This window comes from Chelmon rostratus, chromosome 12 (genome assembly GCF_017976325.1).
Source record: "Chelmon rostratus isolate fCheRos1 chromosome 12, fCheRos1.pri, whole genome shotgun sequence".
In the NCBI taxonomy this organism is placed as follows: domain Eukaryota; kingdom Metazoa; phylum Chordata; class Actinopteri; order Chaetodontiformes; family Chaetodontidae; genus Chelmon; species Chelmon rostratus.
The window spans coordinates 14511160-14528734 of record NC_055669.1 but is presented as its reverse complement, the minus strand read 5'-3'; the positions used below and the strand labels follow the sequence as shown (position 1 = coordinate 14528734).

At 43.9% G+C, this 17575-nt stretch overlaps 1 protein-coding gene across 4 annotated transcripts in view; it reads right to left on the bottom strand.

The window, feature by feature from the left end:
- The window catches only part of kmt2cb (lysine (K)-specific methyltransferase 2Cb), a 67431-nt gene that overhangs the window by 9937 nt on the left and 39919 nt on the right, over positions 1 to 17575 (bottom strand). The window contains exons 27-46 of one of the 4 annotated variants that reach the window (XM_041948280.1): positions 16727 to 16919; positions 14712 to 14804; positions 14382 to 14429; positions 13271 to 13411; positions 13129 to 13161; positions 12744 to 12893; positions 12509 to 12650; positions 12158 to 12393; positions 11890 to 11963; positions 10912 to 11109; positions 8705 to 10681; positions 6970 to 7283; positions 5285 to 6867; positions 5062 to 5173; positions 4788 to 4854; positions 4635 to 4695; positions 4269 to 4501; positions 1644 to 3374; positions 1207 to 1395; positions 13 to 177 (exon numbers count right to left, since the gene is read on the bottom strand). In XM_041948280.1, coding sequence (XP_041804214.1) covers positions 13 to 177; positions 1207 to 1395; positions 1644 to 3374; positions 4269 to 4501; positions 4635 to 4695; positions 4788 to 4854; positions 5062 to 5173; positions 5285 to 6867; positions 6970 to 7283; positions 8705 to 10681; positions 10912 to 11109; positions 11890 to 11963; positions 12158 to 12393; positions 12509 to 12650; positions 12744 to 12893; positions 13129 to 13161; positions 13271 to 13411; positions 14382 to 14429; positions 14712 to 14804; positions 16727 to 16919 — 7740 coding nt within the window. The remainder of the gene's footprint in view (positions 1 to 12; positions 178 to 1206; positions 1396 to 1643; positions 3375 to 4268; positions 4502 to 4634; positions 4696 to 4787; positions 4855 to 5061; positions 5174 to 5284; positions 6868 to 6969; positions 7284 to 8704; positions 10682 to 10911; positions 11110 to 11889; positions 11964 to 12157; positions 12394 to 12508; positions 12651 to 12743; positions 12894 to 13128; positions 13162 to 13270; positions 13412 to 14381; positions 14430 to 14711; positions 14805 to 16726; positions 16920 to 17575) is intronic. The other 3 variants (XM_041948281.1, XM_041948283.1, XM_041948282.1) reach the window with 3 other exon arrangements.

Here is a 17575-nt window from a genome sequence, read left to right as displayed (position 1 = left end):
AGATCATCTTACCTTGTAGGCCAGTTGGGAGTAATAGTCAGAGACTCCATCGAGTGAGGCACTGCCAAAGGTACCAGAGAGGAGGTTTTCTCCGTTGAGCTGGCCACTGCCATAGGGAGCGAAATGGGCAAAATTGACCCCAATCAGTGGCTCCATGAGGGGCAGCAGGGAGAGCTGCTGTGTCAGGAGAGAAAAACAGGACAGAAGAGGAGTGAAATCAGAATCAGTACAAGTGCAATGATGTTTAAGCATAACCCACAATGCAGATAAACGGCAAACAAAATGATAAGATGTAAATAGACAGCAAATAAAGAGCAATAAAGAGGCTGGGTAGGCATCTTTAACAGTAAAACGTAACAGGCATTGGTTTCTTTTTATTTATAAAGCCCTTAATGGCAACATAGCATCAGACATCTCCTCCTCATTAAACTGGTCCCATGATCATTCTTTTACCCGTTGTGATTGACTAATGCTTGAAGTCTCGTGTGCAAACAGTGAATTTGGGAAAACTGCTTTTATTTTTGTGCTGCACACACTTGGAACCTTATAGTTCCAATTTTAACTGTACTTTAAACACCACAGATTTAAAGAATGGCTGAATGAAATGAATGAAAGTCCATTCTCTGGTTGAGTTATACTATTAGACAGTAGAACAAGGCAGGTAAATTGGGGCAGCATCAAACAATAAGCAGTCCAGTATGGAGGTTTTTCCAGCTTAAAGCCACAGTCATAGCATGATATCCCTTTTAGCCAGATTTGCGAAGTACTTGTGAGAAACTAGCACACTCCAGTACATGCTAGTTTAGTTCTGCTCTGATGATGACATGGTATTGTACTACATTTCAAATGAGTGACACAGCTTCATAGAGTTTAAATCAATAAGCCTCAAACAATAAAGGACTTGCAAGATAATAATGAATCCCCTTCCACTCTACCGAATAATAAAAGCCTCTAATACCTGTGTGTGCAACCATCATCTAACAAGTACCTAATTATAGTAATATGCTTATGATATGTGGAAAAAAATGTCTGTGCACTTGGTGGAGACAATTTTCTATGCAGGCAGTAATTAATACTGCAAAATTTGGAATAAAGCATTCAGATTCAAGCTATAATCTTTTTACCATCCTCTGTTCCCAAAGACATGAAGTGGTGCAGCGCTAACCAATTTTATAAGGAGCAGGTTGTAAGGTGGAAAAATCTTACCTGTTTGATTTGAGTCATTACACTATCAGGGCCAGAGTGCATTAGTTGCCTCTCATCACCTTCCTTCTTCCTCTTCTTGTAGCGAGAGGCAGGCTTCTCTCCTTTTGGAGCCCTCTTGTTCCTCCCTTTCTTCTTCTCTTGTTCAGGGAGCAGAGGTCCAGGAAAGTCTGCTGTGCCATCTGAGTATGCCTGGAAATGAGAAAAAGATGTTGTTGCATACAAAGTCAAGTATAAACTTAAAATTACTTGAGCAGCATCATGGCTTCTAGAAAGATGTTTTCAAACACATAACTATGACTCATTGAAAAACTGACAGCAGTGACTCACACCAATATAACTATGACGCGCCTCCCATCTGAATCACTTAGCCTGTCTATGACTCACTATGTTGATCACCCCCTCAGCCCTCTAACTGTACGACTAACACAAAGACTTACCCCATTGCTGTCCATGGAGCTTTGCCTTAGCAGGGATTTGCAATCTGCAGGATCCTCCTCCTCTGAGCGCAGGCTCTCCTCTGACCTCTGTTGGGAAAATCCAGGTGGAGGTGTACTCTTGTTCTTCAGAAGGTGTTTCAGTAGCTCATTGCCAGCCTCCCCCTTGTTTGGACTTTGTCCCGCAGGGAAGGGAGACACACTCCCCTTATTACCCTCTTCCTTCACAGAACTCATTTCTGAGCCGATGGGCCCTTCTCGTGGCCCATGACACTCGCTGACATCAGTCTGCTCCAGTTTTATGTTGTTAAGGATCCTGTCATGTTCCTGAGCCTGGGTTCTTGCTGTGTCTGATGAGAACCCAGGTTGTCCAGATTGGCCTCCAGAAAGCTGCCTCTCCAGCTCTGAATGACTGGGGGTGGAAGATCCCAGTAAGGGTGACCTCGACAAGTCCTGGTCACAGAAGGGATGGGTGTTTCTAGTTGGAGTTGAGGAGGTGTCTGAGACACACGGAGTGAGAGGAGCTGTGAGGTCTGAGTGTGGAGTTGAAGGTGTCTTAACTGAATCTACGTCATCATCTTTCTTCTTTTTGCGGTTCCTCTTCTTTTTCCCTTTCTCATCTGGGATGATGTTGGAGTAGAGTTGGATTAGAGACTGACCTGAGCCCGGAAAGTTAGATGGTAGAGGTGTAGCTGTGTCAGCTCCGAATGGTGGACCCTCACCTGGCATGTGAAGCATCATTCCTGGTCCACTGAACTGACGAGGTCTGGGTTGACCATGGGGAAAGTTAGGTGCTTGTAGGGCAAGATTATCCGGTCCAAAACCAGGCCCCATGTCACGGGGCATAATTCCATTGCCCAACATAGCCCTCCTTTCACCTTGCATAAATGTCCCAGGTGGTGAACCTATACCAGGCTGCATGCCCTGCTGCTGGGGGAACATTGGTCCAAGTTGTTGCTGTTGTTGCAGAGGAGGCCTCTGAGGCTGCATGAAGTCCTGTGGTAGGTCTGTGTTAAAAAATGGCATCTGAGCAAGTGGTGCCATGTTGCCATCTGGCCCCATCATCCCTTGCTGCTCCATTTCCATCCGGTGTTTCAGGGCTCTCTGTCGTTCCACTTCCTGCATTAGCTGCACTCGCTGTCTCTCCTGCTGCTCCCGCAGCCTCTCCCTCCTCTCCCGCTCCTGGAAGCCTTCACTGAATGGGTTGTTGTCATCAAACTTCACACCACCTGGTTGCATGGGTTTTACACCACTAGGCGGAGCTGGTGGTGCCTGGGGATCCAGAGGCATTTGTGAGTGCTGAGGTATGTTACCCATTGGCATCTGATGAGGTTGGCCTGGATTTCCTACTGGTACCTGGGGGGGCATTATAGGTGGCATTCCTGGTCCACTCATGGGCATGGGAGCACCAGGATGCCAGCCAGGTGGTGGGTTGGGCATACAGGGAGGTGCACTTGGCTGGCCAGGATGAAGTGGCATCTGCATCATTGGATTCATAGGAGGTTGGACCATTGCTGGTCCACTGGGGACCATTGGAGGTCCACTGGGCCCCATTGGAGGTCCACTGGGCACCATTGGTGGTCCACTGGGCACCATTGGTGGTCCACTTGGCACCACACCAGCTGGGCCAGGCATTGGATGCATCCCAGGTAATATAGGTGTCATATTGTTTTGCTGCTGTTTCACTCTGTACTCCTCTATAAGTTCAGCATGCTCCTTCTGTTGCTTGCGGATCTGAAACAAAACACAACACATATTAAAAAAATGTGATTGAGGATCTCTATGAAAATTACAAATAAATGATGTCTTGTTGCATGATGTTTTATATTTACAAGACAAATTTATGAAGACACAGGTTTACTCAAGGGAAGAAATAAATGATTTCACTTTCAAATAGTAACTGAAAGAATTGAAGAACTGAAGAATTTAACTTTAAAGCTGGAGTTGGAAAGTACAATGAGCCAAGAGCATTTTTTTTTCAGCATTGCTTTCTTTGGGAGGCAAAGCAGGTTGACAGGTGCAGTGCAGACATAAGCCTGCATGTTCTGAATGCATTAGTTCACGTGGATATTGTTTCATTTTTGCTTGGAAAGAAAATAGCTAGATATATACCTTTTAATACATAACCCATACCTACATTATTTGTTAGATCAATTAGACTAATTAATATTTAATTCTAATTAGGCTATGAAGGTAAGATGCAGTCAAAGACTGCAATAAAAAGAAATTATGTCTCTCAAAGTGTGAAAAAGAATTAAAAGTAATAAATGATGAAAACACTGATGTGTTTCACTTAAATCTTACACAGTGCGTGTTAACCTTACCTTTAAACCAAATAAGGTTGCTGTTAGAAAATAGTCTCTTGGTTAAACAATATCGATTGAATTGTTTTGTTTTTACACACTGTCCATAACATGATTCTAAGTAACCTGGCATTTTCTCCCATGTGTGGACAAGGACTTGCAGTTGAGGGCCAAATTTGTCCCACAGGCTGTTATTTGCCAATCCCCATTTTAAACTTTAAACTCTGCTCATTGGACAAATTAAAGGACAATGCTCAGGGCAGCCATTGTGCAGAGGAGGACTGAGATAGAATTAAGTGGTGGAGCTTGACGGGCCATCATTTACCTGCTCCAGTTGTTTCTGCACTACACCCTGCTGCTCTGTGACATGTTTGAGCTGCTCAGCGTCCTCCTCAGGGAACTCTCTCCCTGCCTTCTTAGCGGTTCTCTGTTTGGCAGACAGGGCTTTCTTAGACTTCCTGTGAGCTCCAATCTTCTCTTCCAGAAACTTCTGCTGCATTTGAAGTAGTTGCTGAGTCTCCTGGAGCCACTCCTCGTACTGAGCCCTCTGAGCATTGTCTGCAAGAAGAAAAAGGCTCTTTTGTTAGTAATCTTGACAGCATAAAAAAAACAAACATCTTAAATATTTCTAGGCCTGACAGACCTTCAAACCAAAAAGTTGAAGATGCATATACATTCTTTGAGAACTTACTGACGAATCCTGGTCCAAAGTTTGGAGGAGTTGGTCTTGCTACTTGTGTCAATTTGCCATCCTGAAAGCAAGGTTAATAAAAATGTAATTCTATATTTGCTACTTTTTCATTTTATAGTTTCAAACAACATCTAAGCAGACTGACTGAATTACCTGTCCAACAACTTGTGGAGGAAGCGGTGTGCTTTCAGGACAAGGTGGTACAGGACCTGAAGGAAATCTGCAATACAGCAATACCACAAGCCATTTGGTCAGTCACGTCAGCAATTCACCAGTCCTTCAGATAGATGCACGATATTCTACTAGCTGTATCAGGTTGGTATTACCATTACTTTAATACCAAAACTAACAAATAAACTCGAACTACCAGCTTTACATTTTTTACTTAAGAAAATATAGTCAAGCAATACCAAAGTTAACTTTTTACCTGTTCATGACCATTGGGGCCATTCCCATGTTGTTCTGAACCATGACTTTGTTGATGCCTTTCAGGGCAACCATTTTAGCTTTCATGATGGGGTCAGTGATGGCATCAAAATCTGTAAATGACAAATAATGCAATCTCAGAAAGAACCACTTTGTGAAAAAGACTGGTATCCTCAAATATTAACCTATACTGACAACTAGAAGTTGTGGCCTTAATAATTTACCAATATTGGGGAAGAAGGAGTCGCTGGAGCGCTGTCGTATCATTGCTTGCATCTGCCTCTGCTGCTGTTGCTCCTGCCTCTCCTGGTCTAGAAGGTCCTGCAATAGGAGTGGCTGTTCCTCCAGAAGAAGAGGACGGTGCTGGCTGTGCTGACCCATTGCCTGGTTCAACGCTGCCTGCTGGGCCTGGCTCAGACCACTCTGGTCTACTCCAGGGGCTAGCCCCACCTGGTGGTCTGCCGCAAAGCCAGCCATAGAAGTTTCTCCTGCAGTGGTGGCATCAGTTATTGTTTGAGCCATTGTAAGTCCAGAGGAATGAGTGTCAGTGCCTTGGTTCTGCTGGGGCATGAGGTTACCTCCTTGACTGACAGATTCAACGATTGGATTTAATGACTGCTCTTCAGGTTGCTGCTTAACGAGTAAACTGGATAGGACTGGGGTGGAGTCAGAGAGCACTCCCTGCTGGTTTGAGGTTAAGGTGTTTCCAGCGGCTTGCTGGTCTACCACCTCAGGGGGTTTCTGACAGTCCTTGACCTCTGTTTTAATTTCCTGCCCAGGTGCCAAAGAAGCAGAGTCCTGACTCCCAGGGGCATCCAGCTTAACTGCAGTTGAAGACTGCTCAGCTGCCTCTGACTTTGCAAGTACAGATTCTGAACTGGATGAAGCCTCAGTACCCACGCTTGAGTTTTTGTTGACATCTGCGGTGTCAGCATTATCATCCATAGGATCACTGAGATCCAGTTCCTCATTAAACATGTCTTTCTTCAGGTCATCTAGGTCAGGATCTGTATAGGCAATGATGTCAAATTTCCCAGATGTTAGGAAGTCATCAAGATGTAGGTCATTTGTCTCTAGATCAAGGTCTTTGCCATCGTCAGGATCCAAATTTAGGTTTTCCAAGTCAGCATCCACCAAGTCTTTTACCTCCACATCCTCAAGATCTTTGACTGCTGATTCTTCTGCATCCAGTTTCTCCTCCACAGTTTCACTGCTTGCCACTGAGACAGTCTCAGTCTGCCCAGCAGGGGGTGCAGTCAGGATCATAGATGCTGCCATGTTCTGGGTCACACTTGAAGCAGGCTGGCTCATGGATCTCATCAAAGAAGATTGTTTGAGTGTGTTGTTTCCTGACATTTGGACTTGCTGATGAAGATTGTCCATGCTGGCAGACAGCTGTACATGGGCAGTCTGGCTGCCCATGGGGTCTGCCATCCTGAGCCCCTGATTTAAGGGGAACCTGGAATCTGGTGCTCCTGGAAAGCCTGGTGGCCTTTGACCCTGCAAGTTGGGATCTACGTTGCCTCCTTGCATGGCACCTGGAGGAAAAGGCATACGTGGCCTGTTTTCTGCTGCTCTGTGTCGCAGCTCAATGAAAGGTTGGCCCATTATGTTGTGCTGTTGCACTGGCATACCACGTGGTGGGAAGTGCTGGGGCAGCCCCATAGGGTTACCTCCCATACTCTTTGCCATTTCAGCAGACATGGATCGTCTCATTTGAGGAGGAACGTCCTGCATTGGGTGTTGCCCCCGAGGAAAGAATTCCTGGGCCCCATGAGGTCCTAGAACCCCAGGTGGAAATGCAAACCTAAAATGGGATAAAACATATATAATAGAGAGGAAGAGAATTCCAAGATTTGTGCAGTCTGAAACACAAAGGTGAAATAAAAAATAATATCACAACACAAACCTTGGTCCCTGATGTCTCAAATTAGGATCTCCAGGATGTGGGCCCCGGGGGATTTGTCCCTCATTAGGAAAAGGGGCACGCTGATCGCCTGGAAAAGGTCCAGGAAATCTCATTGGCCCTCTCATGGGTCCTTGTCCTGGATAAGGTGGAGGAGGCCGGTTGAATATTTCTCCCTGTTGCCCAGGGCCCTCCTGGGGCCAGGGTTGTGGTGTTCCTGGGGTTACGTTGCCAGCAGCCTCCTGAGGGCCCCTCTCCTGTCGAATAGCACTCCTCTGTTGCTGCTGCTTGAGGATTAGTTCTCTAATTCGTTGTCGCTACAAAACACAACAATCATGAATCAGAAATTTAAGCCTTTTTAGACACAAGGTCATTGTGTCATGTATATCTTACTATAATAGTGTGTATTTTGCTGAGAGACTCTAAGTTAATTTTGGCCAACTGCAATCACATTTTCTTTGCAGCCAGAAATAACATTAACATGTTTTTTTGAGTATTTCAGAAGTACATTACGTCAGAAATCTCTTTGTCTTAGCTGGCTGGCAGGTTATGTCTGTGTTTGACTGACAGCAGCTGGCAGGCAGGGCTCGAGATGGGCAGAGACAACTTCTGTCATAGCCCAGGAAGTGTTGCCAGCTGTAGTAATTAAGAGTAAGAACCATACCACCATCTAAATGGATCAAAGCAACATTTGCAGGTACTTGTAGACGTTGTTTAGTTTGCTGCAGCTGACCAGCTAATTACTTATCTAGCCTGCAAACTGATAGGTAAGCACTTGTCCCTGGGGAATTTTTGTTTGGTGGCTTGTTCAATAAGCAAATTCTAAGACCAGATGTGTTCATATTCATAAGTTAGATAAGAAGGGTACTTAGGCAGTGAAGCTAATGTGGTTGTTGTACAAAACAAGCTGCTGTCTGGCTATTAGTCAGTGTGACCATCTGCCTATGACAGAACAGTGATGTTACTACTTTATGCAAAGATTTGATTGATTAGATTTAATCTACATAGATGAAGAGTTAACTTACTTTTGTAATTTGGCCATCATTCCTATACAACAGAAACCTTTCACTCCACCAGCACTGCTGAAGTCAAGGGTAAGTTTGTTCTATATACTGTTTGCAGTTTGTTTAACTTTATTTTCTTTCCTTTTGTGCTTGTTTCTGTCCATGTTTCAGGCTGGATTGAACCAGTGTTTGTTTGTTTTTTTTGGTTAATATTTGTGTTAAGTGTAGGTTGTAGTTCAAACCAAGGGACAGCTTTTGTCAGATAGTTAAAAAAAAAAAAAAACAGCAAAGTTTCTCTATATTTATTTGGAAAAAAAAATTAAGGTAAACATAAAATTGTCCAATATATTGTGGAAACTGAGTTCCTGGTCCAACTTTGACCTACCACTGATGGCTGTGTGCTCACACAATTCTTCTGTGGAACAAGGGATTACAACAGATGTTTCAGGTGTGCCCACGCAATGTCATCTGTCTGCTTTGGTTCTTGCCATGTGGGGCAAGAAATGTCTCAAAGATTTTAATAACTGACTTGGTGAGTTAATTGTTATAATAACAGATAGCAATGATGGCCAAACTTAAATATAACCCAACATGTTATAAACAAAACAAGAAATAAGTTAAGAACATAAAAAAATACCTTAAATGAGTGAAACGCTTGTGCAAAACTAAAAATTCAATGGTAGTGTATGAATGATTAGATTCGTAATAGAACATCAACAACGGTGCTCACATACCTGTCTGAGTCTTTCCTCACTCTCAGCAAGAGCAATACCCTGAGCCTCAGAGGAAGCACCAGGCATTTGTGGGTTGTTAGACAGATGGCCTGGGTCTTGAGGAGCAGTTCCACTGTTACCCACACCGGACTGATCTTTCATTTCCATTTTCTCTGTTGACTGTGGATGAGGGGTCATGGGTGCTTGTTCAAATGGGTCATGGCCAGGTGTCTGACTGGGTCTTCTGGAGGGTGACTGAGTAAATCCATCTTCTGAAACACTGGGGTGCTTTGGTGTTTGTGAGCCTGGATGAGGAAAGGGCTCTTGAAGCCTGCCTTGAGGTGGGGAGAAAGGATCCTGGCTTCCCACTGGTCCTAGCCTTGGCCCTTGTCTGCTGAGCCCATCAGGACCAGGCCGTGGGGTCCCTGGAGGCTGGGCGTAGGGATCATTTAGCATTGGTCTGGGGGCCCCAGGCTGGGAAAACATGTCACTATTACCAGGCCTTGATGTCCCAGGTGTACTAGTAAATGGCTCTATTGGCACCCTCTGGCTACCCAGTGACTTGGAAAACCTCTCTCCCACAGAAGGCCGTGGAGTACCTGGGGGCTGAGCATAAGGGTCCACTGAGTGGGAAGGTGACATCCTCTGTCCAGGGTGTGACTGATGAGTGAACTGGTTCATCCCACTAGGGCGAGGGGTAGAAGGAGCCTGTGAGTAAGGGTCTGTGGATGGGCTAGGGTTTGAAGACTGACCATAGTTGTCATGTGGACGTGGGGTGCCGGGAGGTCGGGCATAGGGCTCAAAAAAGGGCCGTGGTTGAGCACTGGGCTCATTCATGGATCGTTGGCTACCTGTAGACTGAGAGAAAGGGTCAGCAGCTGGCTTGTTGGGACCAGAAGGCTGGGCAAAGGGGTCATACGTGAAGTGGTCAGGCCTTGGAGTGGAAGGTGCATGAGCATAAGGATTTCTTGACATTTGAGTCACTGGTCCTGGCTGAGCAAATGAGTGCACCTGAGGGTGATGCTGGCCCATTCTAGGAGGACTGGTGAAGTTATCATTCCCAGATGGTCTTGGGGTGTGCGGAGGCTGAGCATAGGGGTCATTCTGGTGATTCTGGGAGAACCTGTCAGTAGGATGTGAACCTGGTCGGTTGAAGGGATCCTGAGCCTGAGGAGGGGGCATAGGTGTTTTGAACAGAGGGACCGAGCCAGACTCATTACTTCCAGGGATTGGTGCTAGTAAAGGCCTTGAGTAAGGGTCAGACAAAATCATCCTGTTCTGGGCCATGCGTTGATAGGCCTCATTTCTTATCATGGGCCTTGAGTATGGGTCTCGGCCTGGAGAACCCATTGGAGGCCTCCCCTGAGCCTGACTCGCCCTGGGGGGACCCATAGGCTTGAGGAAAGGGTCCATTTCCCCAGTTGGCCTTGGGGTGTCAGGTGGTTTGGCATAAGGGTCATTGCTCATGGATGTTGGAGAGCCAAATGTTTCATGAGCAGGAGAGGGCCTTCCTCTGTCCTGCTGCTCCATCAAGGAGGTGGGGGATTTACCAGATTCCACAGGCATTCTGCGACACGTATTTGGCGGCCTTGGTGTCCCGACCATCTTGGCATATGGGTCCCATGGAGAAGAGGGTCTGGAACCAGATGAACCTGGTGAGAATACCTGTGGGGACTGAGGTTGGGAGGAAGGGCCAGATGGAGGGGGAGGAGGGGGTCGTAAGAAGACATCCTCTGGAGGACATGAAGTGGGAGTCCCAGGTAGTTGTGGCCTTGCGAATCCTTCTTTAGAGCTGAGCTGCTGCATGGGGGACATGCTGCCATTGCTAGGCTGGGAGGCTGGGCTCTGGTTGCCACTGTTATTGCCATCTCCTTCTGACTGGCTGTTGCCCTGCTGTTGTTGCTGCTGTTGTTGCTGCTGGAGTTGCTCATTCTTAACTTGCTCCAGTTTCTGAGTGGCTTCAATTTTGGCTTGCTGTTTGCTTTTCTGCCTCATTTGCTGTTGGAAGGGCACAATGAAAAGTGGGATTAGACATCAAAAGGGACACACTGCAAATATCAACCTAATGCCAAAAATGAACTGGACCTACTAACCACCAATGTCATCAGGGTTAATGTGGAGGATAGTGCAGTTGTTTAGGGAGCTTTACTAAACCACCACTTCTTAGCTGTCTTAATATAATGTGGACCTGCCGCTGCATTCCCTGACTTCATTGCATACACTCTTACCTGTCTAAACTTCCACTCTTGTTCATGCTCTGACTCTTTTGGTTTCAAAGGGTCTTTAAACAGCAGTTCTGTGTCTAGTGGTATGTTGGGATCAAACACCTCAGGGGGATGTTGCTGTGGATGGTGCCTCTTCACAGTCTCATTCGACATCTGGACTTTGTTGATGCGCAGGGCTGCTCGGTTATCTCTTGCCTTTTGCTAAACAGCAAATCAATCACAATTGGAAAACACAGACACACACACACACACAGACACCAGACATAAGTACTTGATAAACACAATACTGTAGGGAAAAGAGGCTACTTATACATACTGTATCCTGATTTTATGTAAAAAGTGCGATGCTAGAGAAATTTCACTAATACTACTACAACGACTGGTGTGTATTAAATATTACTCTCTTACTTCTCTTTCATAGCATTCATTTCAATATCTCACTATGATATGTGGGGGCAGGCAGGTTCACATTCAGCTTTCTTCATGAGTCAAACTAACAGACAGTGGACCTCATGCTCGTAACAGTGTCATCCTGTTACTGTAAATCAGGTATCTCAATGGTTGCCTTATCTCAAATGGGATGTTAGAATGGGATATCGAAAAAGAAAGTGAAATGCCACAATGTTACCAGTGGCAAAATACCCTAAAAATCACTAATCCAGGGTACAATTATATAAATCAAGACAAGGTCTTTGAAACATGCCTATGCCAGATAAAATTACTTCTAGTGAACTTAATTACAGAGACCATAGTGAGTTCTAACACTGAGCAGGGCTTCCTATGTTAATTAGTTCATTTGCGAATGGCCGGATTTCAAATTGCATTGGCAAGAGGCAAGAGGCCAGATGCGATAAAGGAGTCTGCCTTCTGCATACTAATACGTCAGTGCAACTAGTAGTGACAGTTTGCGATCTGGCAAGGGCTTAGGCTTTGAGATAGCACAAGAAAAACTGGCAAATTCAACAGTATGATTGATCTTACCACATATGGGGCCCTGTCTTGAGAACTAGCTTTCCTCCAAAGTTTTGCAATTTGCTTTACTCTTGTAGACCAGTCTGTTGAAAGAATAAGAGAAGTTGTCATGCAAACAGTCTCACAGAGCACACACGGTATTTTTATACTGTGTGACAGACAGTGCAGTGAGTACACCCAAACAAACACCCAGAGATAAGCAGGTATTGGAATGATGACAATTAAAAATAGACAAAGCTGAACAATATATGTTAAGGCATTAAAGCCATATACAAACCTGGGTATTCTTCTTTGAGGTTGGGGAAATTGACATTGGTATATAAGACAGGGGCTACAGTGGCTAGCTCTCCAAGTGTCTCCTCCTTTTCCCACTTAAGTGTACTCCTTTGGGCATTTGACATGGCTTCAGTCTCCCCCTCAGGCAGAGATCCAGGGGGCGTAGGGCCAGGGCCATGGGCAGGGGAGGGCCATGGACCAACTGCCTCTCTAGGCATCTGATTAAACTTTCTATCCCTGTAATAGCAAAGAAAACAACATTCATTAATCGCAACATTCTGGTATTGCAGAGAAAAATGAAAAATTCATCTAGGAGTATTTAATAGTTTAAAGGTAAGATGCACTATATTACCTTGGATTGTCAGTGAAAGGCATACGGTTAAGAGGGGGGAAATTTTCTGGGATGCAGGGCCCTGCTCCTGGATTTGTAGGGAAACGTTGGTTTGGTCCCATCATACCATTGATCATTGGCATCCTTGGAAACATGGGATTCCCTACACACATGATTTAACAGGTGAATTAGATGCACAGATTTTCAAAAACAACAGAGTCTAATGCCATCTCTGACAAGGTGCTTAATGATATACCTGTGTTGGGGTGTGGCATACTAGTGCCAGGTGTGGCAGGGAGTGGCCCTGGACCCTGGGGGTGAGGCACCTGTGGTGGTGGAGGTGGTTGGCTCGTGCTGGGGCTCAGGACTGCTGTGAAGAGATCCTCAACATCTTTACCCTCGAGCTCTGTAACAGAGTGTAACAGAACAATGATGTGTGTGTAAATAATACCCAGCAAGGTGGAAGTAATGGTGAGCAAAATTAATAAACTGCAAATTCAGAATTCCTTCTTCTTGTGTGCTGTAAGTATTTTTGACTAGCCTATAAAACATTAATTAGCAAAATACTAAACCAGGGTCGCTTTAATCAGTATAGGACAATGATAAAGCCATGTTTTTCAAGGAAGGATCAATTTACAAACCTGGAATTTTGTAAAGTTTGCTGAGAATTGATTCTGAAATAAAAGAAGTTGAGAAAACAGATCAATATTCATCCTGTATAAAGTTTTAAAATAACAGCATAACCAACTGAACATGTCTGGATGTCTGGTCTCCCACACTGACCATCAGTGACCATCTTGTCTAGCTCTGGGCTGAGAATACCGTCCAGGGGTTCCTCTGGGAGCGTTCGAGGTGTCCTCCGGCCAGCCTGAGAGTGGGGCGCCACTGGGGAACTGTCTGTCAGGGGCCCAATGTCTAGACCAGCTGTGGAAACACACACAGATATACAAAAACAAATCATAACAAGCACGCACACAGACACACACACACAGCAACAACAACCAACAAAAACAACAAAATACCCGACCAAAAACATGATCATAAACACCGACTTGAAGCAAAAACATGTTTATTGTCTTAACAGCCTGTGGAATGCAATCAAAAATCAACAATATACGACTGCAGCTCCTTGGGGTTCCTGTGTTGTTTAAAAAGAGTGTTTTGGTAACTGTGAAGAGACAGACAGGTCATACCAATTCTCAGTAAACGTACACACACTTGAATGTTTACATTGGCCTTCTGCACTAAACACTTATCTATTTCTTAAAAAAGAAGCCTTCATCAGCTTTTAAATGTCTGACCCAATCCCTAAGAAAAAACATATATATAATCTGAGTTACAACGCAGCTAGCAGATTAAACGTTCTACCAACAAAAGGATTGGTTACAACCATCTGTTGGTAATCAGTTATAGGACAAAATTATATCAGCCCGTAAGACATTCAAGATAGACAAGGTAGTTTTAACAAAGGACAAAGGACATGTCCTTCAGTCATCCAGCCTTCACAGTCTTCATGAACTGGAAGGACTAAACTGCTTGGTTCTAAACTGCTCATTTCTTGAATGCCAGGATGTCCTTGTCAGTTTGGTTCATTGCTATCCTGAAGACATCTTTGATTAGGCAGCTATGACTTTGTTGTCTGATTTATTTAAAAAATGTCACCACTGGGTTTAGGAGGCTCACAAAGACTGACACACCATATGCATTTGAGTGAATACTGTGCACTGGGTTAGGTAAGCACTAAGCAGTTTATGAGTGTTAAAACAATCTGAAATGGTTCAGAACAAGCTAAGTATGAAGCAGCTTATATTCATGCACACTCAAATAGAGACACACACTGCAAGAGAGGAAGAATGCACTAAAGCAAGGGATTAGTAGGCCATAGCACCCTTACCAAAAGGAGGAGGTGAGCTGTCAACCTGGAAGGGGCAAAAATCAAGACCTACAAGAACCCAAAACCAGATAAAATGAGTGAAAAAATAGTGAAGACAGAACAAGCACAACACGCTTCAGACAATGCAAACAAACAAAAGCTAAATCAAAGATGAACAAAAAGTATTGTTAAAGAATGTGACATTTAAAAAAAATCATTAAGTGGTGAAAGCGAAACAACTTGCTGTCTGAGGACATTTTCTGAACCGCGAGGGATAGATTTAGAAAAACCCACGGCTTGGTGACTATTAAGTTGTTGCTACTGTGACTGCCTGTGAGGTATATGACGCACCAGAGTCACTGCTTGGCTTTCCGAGCATTCCCAAGATGTCTGCATCAGTGTTCAGAACATCAGATAGATCAACTAATGGTTCCTCAGACGTCTCTGTAGATGGAGAAAAAAGGAAGAAACAAAAAAAGAAAGAAAACCAAACCGTCATAAATCAAAATTGATGGTGATGTTGAACGGACATGAGAATATGATTTGGAACCATTTAATTGGAAGCCACATGTAGAATTTGGTCTTGAATCAACAAGAGAAGAAATCGCATGTAAAGAAATAAAAAATGTTGAAGATGGACAAGTACCTATCTAAAACATTATGGATTAATTCACGAAAGTTATTCTGGCCTTTAACTAAGATAATAACTACTCCTTTCAAGGCATTGGTTGTCCATGTGTTCAGAATGGCCTCAAGCTTTGTGGTACTATGATGAAAATAATTGACTGCATATACATTTTGCATATTCAATCTCATGCAAAATGCTCCTCACCTAAACATGCCACAATCACTTCTATGCCACAGTCTTTTCCCTTAAAGAAGTTCTGTGGTCTGTATTAAACATAAAAAAAAAGAAATCACATCACTGTCTGACGAATTGTCATCTCAGTTGTCAAGGTTACAGTTTTATTTCTGTTAAAACCGATGAGGTTTATTTGGAGGGGAATACAAATACATATAAAAGAAGTACCACTAAATAAAAAAGAAGTACCACTCATGATACCTGTAATCTTTTCTTTTGAACCACACTACTGGATAGAATTTGGTGTCTCTCAACCTCAATATCAAGGTTTAGTGAACACAATTTTAAGTAACAAAACTAACACTTTTAATACTTACTTTCATTCAAGAACAAAAATTTAAAGATTGAAGTGATTGAATTGGAAGCAGCTACTAGACCCTAACCCCTAACTTCCACTGCAGTTTTGCCACTGGTTAGGACTAGGAAAGCAATGATCAGTCTAGTTCTAATAGTTTTCTGTTATTAAAATTAATTTGCATTGGTTTCAGTCATAGGTTGTCCTGTGCATAGACGGTAGCGAGTGGTGTGTTGACAAGCACTTTGATGGTTATGGCAGTGCTCAATTGGTCATGTTGGTGTGCTGCACGGTACACAGAGCCAAAAGTGGGGAAATCATCACGTATCTAATGTGGAATCTCAGCTCAGAATCTCAGAATATCAGCTGATGTTAAAACAGTGTTAAACAGTATTAAACTAGCTGAGCTGCTGGTAACATTATAAACATGTTAAAAGTACTGTTATAGTGCTGAAATTTTAATTTATGACAAACTTTTAAATCTGACTTCAGACAGCTTCAAAGTGTTTGCAAAGACAGTAGAATACCTTTTACATTTAGAACCAGCCTTGACAAGCCACTGTTCTGTTCTGTTTCAGGCATGTGGCATTTCTTTTTTGTTTCGTTCAGGTCAGCAGAACAGGCATGTGCGATTTCATGTAAAATTGAGACACAGTTTGAGAAAAAAATAGATATGGAGTGAGTGGGTGGGCGAGACAGAGTGAGCTTGCAGAGAGAAAAAAAACCCCTGAAACTTAATTTAATTTGGTAATTATGGAGTTGAATTCTGTGTAATTCTTTAGTGTAGAAGTAATGTGAATGGAGTGGCAGTTGCACAAATGAGTCCATGAATGTAAATAGCTAGAGATTAACCTTTGACACTTTGACTTTAATCTTGTATGAATGGGTGAAATGCAGTTTGAGCATGTGTTCACTGGACCTCTGAAATACCCATTTACTCCTGTATGAAAAGGGCTAATACTCTCACTGGGCAGAGACGAGGGAGAGAAACGCATGGAATAGAGGACATTGTTATGTGCCAAAATAAAAATAAAAGATAGCCCTGATGTGTCAGGCCTTTCCAATACCTGCATTGAATCCTTTCCAGTGCTCATCTAATTGAATCCATTCTCAGTTATTTGGTGATTATCTAATATTGAATCCAATGCGTCGCTTTGAATCAATGAATCATTACATCCCTTGTCCAGGAGAACTGAAGTGAACACGTACGTGCTGCTGGTGGTCTTGTGGGAAGAGATGTTGTTGAGGCGCTAAGCAGAGGGTCTGCTGAAGGGTCCAGGAAGCTGGTGGTGGGGTGCTTCCTCTCCACTTGGCTTTGCCCTTCTTCTAGTAAGCCTGATTCAACCCCCTGCTGCCTGCTCTGTTTACTCTTGTCCAGTAGGTCCTTTCCAAAGAACGCCTCCTAAACATGACAACACAAACCACTGGGTCAATTCTCTGTTCACACATTTCATCAAAAACTGTCAGCTTACCTTTCTTGACATCATTCCTGGGGAACACATCACCATGTCACATAGAAACCATTCGGCACACATTGAAGGCCCATGAGAACTGATTGAGGTGAAACAAAGAAGCTCTGAAACTAACAGTCATGTTGCTACTGGCCTCACTTTTGTCAGCACCTACCTCCCCACCCCACTTATACCCACAAGTCATCTACTATCCTCTACGACATGTAGCTGCAGCTCCCTGCTGCACTGAGACATTAAAAGCCCAACGTGTTGCTATTTCAATAATTAATGAAATGTGCTTCGCAGTGTTGGACCTTTAGGTTAGACTGAACATCCCCCTACTGTGGTGGGATAGAGAGCAGCGCTGACAGCTGCCGGTGGCTTAATGCACATCACATATCTGTGTTTTGGCCAATAAAAGGTGACACCGAGATACTGGCTAGAGACAAGGGGCCTTGAAGTCACCTCCGGTTAAGCATTTGTATGTCAATTCACAACCCAGACAGGAGCCATTTAAAGAGCATGATCAGAGACTAGTATCCTCTGCAGTGAGTTCCTCTAGGCTGTTCCCCTTTCAAAAAAGCTCACAGAAGGGGCACTGTGCACA